Raw genomic sequence first — 8,889 nt, forward strand, 5'->3', positions numbered from 1 at the left:
TCTCGGGTCATGCGAGGTTCTGTTAAAGTACCTAAGTCTGACTATACAATTAAATATATTGGTTTAATATTTTATGTGTTTTTTTTTTTTTGTAAAATTGTTATAAAACATATGTTCCTATGTTGAAATATTTGAAAAAATATATCTATTGGGCATTTATATGTCTCATCTTACTCCTCCATGGTGTGAGTAAGATGGGAACAATTCCGTTTTTTTTACATAATTTTTTTGATTTCAATAATATTTTTAAATATTTTAAAGTGAACAATTTAAAAACTAAGGAACATTGACTTATATAAGTGGTAGGTACGTCAACATTTTTTCTGAAAAATTCAACATACTACAACGAGTTAGTATTTAAGTGTCTCGTCTTGCCTTATGTAGGTATATGGGTATATCCAGTGGCGTATTTATGTCATTGAGAGGGTCCAGATAATTTTTAGAAAACCGAACTGTGGATTGCAAAGCCCCCCTAACCACCAAATTACTCTTTATTAAATAAATATACTATATATGTATAAGACGATTTGAAATTGTTGAGTTTTTAATTTTTAAATAATAATATGTACAAAACAAATTTAAAAAAAGCGGGTAAGTGGATGTGGCTCTGCTGTACAGTAGGTTACAAGTGGATCAATGTATAATGGATTGTATTAAACTTGAATTCAATGATATAATATATCATTGTATAAGAAAAAACAATTCTGAGTGGAGACGGTTTGTCAGTCTGGATATTTTATAATGTCATTATTTATTATAGTCTGTAAGTTGAATTAATATTGAAATAATTTTTAGCGGTTTTTCGTAATTTTTCGGTGGTTTTTCCCTTGGCATTAAAGAACTATTGAAAAAATCAAAAAATGACCTCTCTATAAAGTATCATCTTGATTCAATTTGCTAAAAGATAAGGTATTATATTTTTTAGGTACTAATCTTTTTAAGGTAGAAAAAGATCTCTCTGGAGTGGCTGTAGATACTGGCAATGTACAAAACTACAAAATATTTGAATTAAAAAATGAACTCGGTATTTTTCAACCATTTTCGGTACCAAACTGATATTTTTTATCATGATATTAATTATTAATAGAAAATGTTGATAACTGAAGCTTATCGTATGATAAAATTTATTTTTCTTAATCATGTAAAAACACAACGTTTAACATGTACGAAACACGAATCAATGGGGAGGGGTCCGGACCCCTTGGACCCCCTTCCCCCACAATAAATACGCCACTGGGTATATCGTTTATAGCTATATACTATGTTGATAGATACTTAACGCATGCGCTTATATATATATATTTTATAATATTTTAATTATTAATAATTATACATATTTAAAATTTTAAAATTATATACTTATGTTTAAGATGGCTAATTATTACACATATAGAAATGTTTATTTATTCTTATATCGCATCGTGTTAGAATTTCAGAGCATAGGAGCTCACACGGAGCGTATTATATATGTGTTAGTTGCATTATAATAATTACATATATATATTATAGTATTAGGACGTACATAATTAGTATTATTTTAAGAAGCACGTACGTCTGGGATGCCCGGAATGTGTTATAACTTATAATTTTAAAATGTAATAACTAATAAGTAATAACTATAGGTAATTAGTATTAAGCTTAGGTATAGGTATACCTACAGTATACACCTAATACCTATACAATATATATAATATAGTATATACCTATAGATACATCATATATAATTAATTATAATAAAATATGGGCTGCAGTGTGCGATGACAGGTATACTGAAGAAGCGACCAATATAATATTATATAGGTAATATATTATTTCATTTTATTTTTGAATTAGAAAACGGGTTGTGAAACCTAAAACATGGTAAGTACAAGTAAATAGTAATTTTTAAACAGTATCTTAAGTTATAGGTTCAGGTGTTGAATTTAATTAGATATAGGTACGTAGTGCTCAGTAATCAAAGTTAAGGTCTTCATTGGCCAAAAGCATTAGACAGTGAATAGGAAAATTAGATAAGTAGTTGGTAGTGGAGAGAGGTATGTAAAAGGAAGTAGAATTTCTTAGTTGACGAGAAGGCACTCTAAAGTTGATTTCACCTAGTATAGGGTAGGATAGTCGACATGGCCAGTTATACGTTTTGTTAGGAATGATAGAGATCTGAAAGGCTGCTCCGCGATCAAGCACCGATTAATATATTAATAGATATAGGTGTGTAATCATGTGGGGGGGGGGCAATTTATGTTTAGGGGAAAAGCTTCAAAACACAAGAACTTCCTTTGCACTCGTTCGATCGTTTGATCAATGATAACGTTTTTCGTAACTTAGCTAAGGGTTTATTAAACGCACGTGTGGCTTATTTATAGATCCTAGGATTATATTAATAGCTATTCTCTTAAAAATCCTCTATTGCTCTCTCGTTCGATCCAATCTAGAATACTGCCTCCTCATTTGGATAAATAAAACATTAATATGTCAAAATAAAATCTTTTTATTTTTTATTTAACTAATTATTATTTGTTTGTGAAGTTACAGACTTACAATTCGTTGCATTGATGGTAAACATGTATTATATATACATTATACAGCGTGTCAGAGTACCTATACAATATAGTCCATTGTAGTATATATACATAAATATATTTCAACTATATGGCTTATGATTGGTAAATGGTAACATGACATTTTTTTAAATGAAATGTTTTCTCAGTAACTGTAAACTTTGTAATTTTGTTATTATGTGTGATGTTTTGATTATTGTAATGTTGTGACTTGTAACAGTGACAGTAAACTGTAACAGTGGGATTCGTTGTTTTAGTAGGTATATCCTCGTTATAGATTTATTATAATATAGGTACCTCGTTCTTGTACCTATACTATAAATTATATACGTGAATACGTGATGAAAGAACAAAAATTGTTTCGTTAATTTTTTAAGTTTTATTGCGTTTTTAAACCATATCTGGACGGCATAATATATTTTTTATTTTATTTTTTGGAGTAAAATATTTTTTAGATAATTTCAATAGGTAGGTATATAAAAATTGAATATCAAACGAGCAGTGAATTACTTTTTAGTTTTAATAATTACCTACGATCTGTATACCTATAATACCTATAAAGTATAAAGTAGCACAATAAGATAATATTAACCAGAAAATGTTAATCCATTAGGTATATAGGTACTCGCTCATAATAATATTGCCACATGCCCACATGGCACATGCCATCATCTTAACTTCAAGTACTTAGGTACTTATAACCAATAAACTACCTTTGATTATTCGTTCGAAATTCTTACAATAATATTTTCCGAAAATAACATTTTGTTTTGTAATGACAATATCAATCATCCAAAAATATTAATTACGCATAAAAAGTTAAAACTTTTCGAGAAAATAAGTATTTATCACTTTTTGTGTACACGGCAAAGTATAAATAAAGTATATTTTGATCTATTTTTGATTCTGAGCGTAACGATAATAATGTATAGGCATTGATTTTACAATGACGTGTGTCGTTTTTTTGTGTTTAAAACATTTTTCTAATAGAAAAAGAGCTCGGTTCATCCACTTCGATCGAGGTTTTTGGTAGCAAATTGGATCTAGTTGGTAGGTACTTTAAGTTTAGGGAGGGTTACCCAAAGTTGAAAATTCTCAGTAGGTACTTTTTAAATAATCGGGGGAAAAAATACTAACAATTACATTTTATTATTATTATTAAAATAATTGTTTATAAAAAAGTAACTTGGTTATCAAAAAGTAAAACTGTCTATTTATTAATTTTAGTTTATTTTCCATAAAAAAATTACCTTTTCAGTAAAAATGCTTAAACATTTAATACAAGGTTCCTCATAAGTTCATACTGCAAGCAAAAATAAACCTAACCTATGCAATGTTTTTTGCAGAAGTAAATTCAATTTTTAATCTACTTCTTACTTGTTATATACTTATAATTATACTAATACTATTACTATACAAATGTCCTAGGCTGATTCGTCCGTCTCCGCTGAGAATCGTTTTTCGTATACAAATATACGAATATAATGTTATAGGTATATATTGTGTATTTTATATCATTGAATTTAAATTTAACACATTCATTACAATTTACAGTGACCTAAGTACCTACCCACTCTACATCTACTGTACCTACTTGTCCAATGTACCTACACTTTTAAATATGTATGTAGCTTGTACCTATTTTAAAAATAGTTTAAACATTAAACTATTGCAGCTTGTTTGAAAGTAATGATTCTTAGAATCCAAGGAAATAGAAAAAAATAATAAAAACGTATATTTATGATGGCAGATGCTGATGCATCAACAAATTCTGTATGCCTACGTGCCAAATTATGCCCGTATGATATACATGTAGAGTCATGACATGTGTATAAATGTATAATATTTTTATACATACAAATTAACGTTATTTGTATTATCATAATTCACAGGTACCTATATTGGCTATATTATTGTTCTATAATAATAATATGATATCATGTACCAAATACCAATGTGACACTGGCGTCTGCGCGTAATTCGCTATCGGTTATTATTTTATTACCTTCGAACTTTCCGTCGTGTGAGATTAGTCACGGCATCTGAGCGTAATTCGCTATCGGTTATTATTTATATTATTTTATTGTTTTCGAACTTACCGTCGTGCGAGATCAGTCATGGGCGCGGCGGCCGTTAATGCCGGGCGCCGGACGGTGATTTAGTGCCGTCCGTCGCGGCAGCACTGCGCGCCTAACCGGCGGCCCATCCCTTTTCCCGTCGGCCAATCGACGCCGTCCGAACGGCGGCGTGCAGGTAAACAAGATCGCGTTTTTAATGTACCGACGTAACGTACGCCCCGCACGGCCGCACGCCGCACGACCGCAGTCCGCACTCCGCAGTATCGGTGTGCAGCCGCTCGATCGTCGGTCAATTTTTTGTCGATTATTATTATTACTATTATTTTCTGCATACGTCACATACTTTGCCGCACGCCGCCGTCGCACGGGCACGACATACCGTCGCGATAATATTAATATCGATATCGAGTCGCAACATTGTTACCTATTTATCATTTGTTGTTGTTGTTGTGGTCGTGTTTCGAGTGTACATTTACAGTTTATACCGTACGGTTTGTCGCGTTCAACAATACAAAATATAACGTAATGTGACGGGTCCTACGGGGACAACGCGAGATGTGCAGTGCGTGCCGCCACAGATTTGATTGAACACTTCGGTTTGACTGTTCCGGTCGATACGCGACGCGATCACCATGTCGGCCGACGGCAAGTGCCCGCTGAGCATCGTTGACATGCTGCTCAACGATACGTCGACGCTTGACGTCTTCAACAAGCCGGCCGCAGACGACGACGCCGAGGTAAGTCGTTACCGTCACACGAACGTTTATTTCTCTTGCGATTCCGTCGCGTCTCGCCCGTCCACCGACCGCACGTACTCCTCGTCGAGGCGGCGTACGGTCGGTGGGCGGTGTCCGCAGGGTGCCATCGCCCACAATTTGGAACCGACCGGAGTCTGATTTGGATTTTTTATTTTTTACAACCCTAGAGAGCCATGAACTGGGACCTAGGCAATGACAATTTCCTCGACTCTCTGCTGAAAATGGAGAACCTAAACGACTCGGAGCCGTTTGAGTTCTTGTCCAGCAACGATGACTTCATGTCGAGCGCGGCCACCACGCCGAGGTCCTACGACAATGCGGAGAGCAGTTCGTGCTCAGACAGCGGTACGGTTTTAAACACTACCTTACCACTGCCCCAGCTTGTGTATGCGTCCAATCACCACGACATATGTTATGCTTACCCACATAGTACAGATGACTGTGTAGTGTTCTATTATCCATCCATAGATTTCCTTAATTAATTGAAAGATTTTATGTCACATTTGTATTGTTTATAGATAAAATTTGAATATGACAAGTGAAACATATGTCATATTTCAATTCCATATGTTAAATTCAAACTGCCCTTTTTCTTACATTTCTGACCTTTCCAGTATGTTTAACTTTTAAAAATATTTACTTAGGTATACCTAGATAATAATTGACTACAAAAAGGTGTTAGCTTAAAATAAGTACCTACCTACTTAGTAACCAAAATTAATTATCTAAATTAGCAAAACTAAATTCATTACTCGATTCATTATTAGATTGTTATTTAACATAGGTAATTCAGTGAAAAGATCCATGCCTATTTCCGAGCCTAGTATAATTATACATTTATAATTGTTTTGTTTTTATTATTTACTACATAACAATATGATCCAAGCGTTTAAATAAAATTGATTAGGTACGCTGGTACTGTATTTTAGTAAATTTCTGATAAAAGTAAATATGTATAGGACTTTCATCTGTGGATAATATGCCATTCAATCCAATATCAGAATCTTCTAAGTCTGATGATGCCGTGACTAAAATGGACTTTACATATGACTCTTTCGTCAAAGAGGAAATAATTGATATTGATGAGGAGGGAGAAGAAATTGATGATGACACGAGTCAAGAAAATGATGAAGAAACTAACTATAAAGATAATCGTATTTCAGAAGAAACACCTACTATTATTCAACAACCACAATTATTGAAAACTACACCTCGCACAGTAGTTATATCCCCAAAACAATCTAAAGGGCCAATTGCTATTTCTAAAAATTTGTCAAAACCTGTTTTTATACCAATAAATTTATCTAATGTCAAAACAATTAAGGTGAGAAGGATTTATATACTTTTAACGGAATTTGAATATTCATAATTTAAATTTATTGTTTAGGTGGTTAATCAGAATGGTAAGACAATCAATGCTGATGCATTCAGACGATTACAGTCTATAAACAATGGAAGAAGAATATTTGTGAGGAATAATGGTTCAATGGTCTCAAAATCAATGCCTGCTTTAAAACAGACTAAAGTTGTGATGTCTGACTGCACAAGTGATGAGTCTGATTCTATGTATCCACGGCTTCATTTATCTAGTAAGTTAATCAATTCAACCTGGATATTGATAATAGCTTTTAATTGTTTTACATTTTATTTTTACTAATAGACGAAGAAAGGAAATTAATGGAGAAGGAGGGAATTAAATTGCCTTCACATTATCCCCTAACAAAACACGAAGAAAGAGATTTAAAGCGAATTCGTCGTAAAATAAGAAACAAAATATCTGCACAAGATTCAAGAAAACGAAAGAAGGAATATGTTGATGGTCTTGAAGAAAGGTAAGAAAATAATGAAAACTAATATATTTTATTTAGATTCATGGATTTAATATAAATAAATGTTATATTTTAGAGTCAAACAATGCTCTGATGAAAATAGCCAGCTTATTAAAAATGTGTGCACGCTTCAGACTGAAAATGAACGATTGAAAGCTGCTTTAAAACGTTTACAAAATGCTATAGCTCCAGGTGGTACAACAGCACAGCCTGCCACATGTCTGTTGGTTCTTATGATGTCATTAGCTTTAATAGCAGCACCTAATTTGAGGCCAATAGTAACTGACGAAAATGACGTAATGTCTATAGAAGGCCAGGAGTCCAGTACAGCTGTTCCAGGTTTGTGTTATTCGTAATATCTAAGTTTAAATATTTTATTTAGACGGCATATTTTTGAAATTTTAAGGTCGATCGAGAAACTTATTATTCTCGAAATCAGGATCACCCTTGAGCACCACCAATTTGAAGGATATGCTAAACATGGTGGCAAATGGATCATCAGCTGATGCACAAAGTGATACCATCATGGCTGAACTTGGCGAGCTATTGGATTTTAACAATTTATCTCGCAATAAAGATCATGATTACTCCAGAACATCAATGGAAGATTATTATATTCCCGAGTCTGATGATGGTTGGACCAAAGCTACAAAACGCCCTGCTCCATCTGAGTGGATCGATGAGTTAATAACACCAGTTGTTAAGAGTAAACGAGATACAGAGCGTGTGGTTCTTGTGTCTAGTGACTCTGAATCTTATTAAATGAGAAAAGAAATTGTATTGGTGAGCGCAACAAGAGTTCTTAACAGTATGTCACTGCTGTACCACTAGTAACATTGCTCCCTAGTGGCATAACAATATCTCGATTCCATTTTTATTTCGTTTCTTTAAAGGTATAATTTACCTTAAGCATCTTCTGTAAAGTAAAACAAACTTTTAGATAAATTTTATTTATAAACCACAAAATTGCTTTTTAACTATTATTGTTTGACATTTAATTATTATATATTTAGTATTAGGGTTATCAACTAGGTAATGGGACACATAAACAATACTAGTTAATTTTATTATTATAAGGAATGTGATTTTAAATGTTGGTTTGTGTATTTTTTTTTTTCTTAAAATTATATTGTATTATCTTTTGTTGCGTGAATCAAATTTAAATTTTAAGAATTATTCATGAATTGGAGAATTTTTGTTCATAATTTTAAACAGGTTATTAATTATTTCCTCTGTTTTTATAATGTCATTGTTTTATGAGAATAAATTCTTTATCATCAAACTATCAATAAAAATTAAAAAAAAAAAAATCACTGAATGTATTTGCTATATACTAATATTACTAGCTACAATCTTAAATTAAAAATACTAAATACATAAATTATTAATCAATTAAAAATAACAATTTATAACTGTCAGTAATAATAAGCATGGTTTATCTTATTTGATCAAGTATCGGTAATGTATGTCTATAATAAATAGTATACATTAAACATTTAAAAAGATGACTTTTAATTCATCTATATGAAAAATATCAATTACTATTTAAAGAACGATTTATGGACATTTCATAAATGCATTTATCTACAAATTTATGTTTATACACATTACTGTCTCAGTAAGGCGTCATTGCTAATATTCATTTTAGGGATAAATATAGTGAACTTTT

General features: G+C 32.1%; 1 protein-coding gene across 1 annotated transcript; it reads left to right on the forward strand.

The window, feature by feature from the left end:
* The first annotated feature begins 4,846 nt into the window (after positions 1 to 4,846).
* Positions 4,847 to 8,533, forward strand: LOC100166610. Its single transcript, XM_001949174.3, has 7 exons — positions 4,847 to 5,370; positions 5,559 to 5,736; positions 6,351 to 6,715; positions 6,779 to 6,980; positions 7,052 to 7,223; positions 7,297 to 7,559; positions 7,627 to 8,533. The coding sequence occupies exons 1-7, from the start codon at positions 5,266 to 5,268 to the stop codon at positions 7,980 to 7,982; spliced, it is 1,641 nt and encodes a 546-aa protein (XP_001949209.1). The 5' UTR covers positions 4,847 to 5,265; the 3' UTR covers positions 7,983 to 8,533.
* The last annotated feature ends 356 nt before the right edge of the window (positions 8,534 to 8,889 follow it).

This window comes from Acyrthosiphon pisum, chromosome A2 (assembly GCF_005508785.2).
Source record: "Acyrthosiphon pisum isolate AL4f chromosome A2, pea_aphid_22Mar2018_4r6ur, whole genome shotgun sequence".
NCBI lineage: Eukaryota > Metazoa > Arthropoda > Insecta > Hemiptera > Aphididae > Acyrthosiphon > Acyrthosiphon pisum.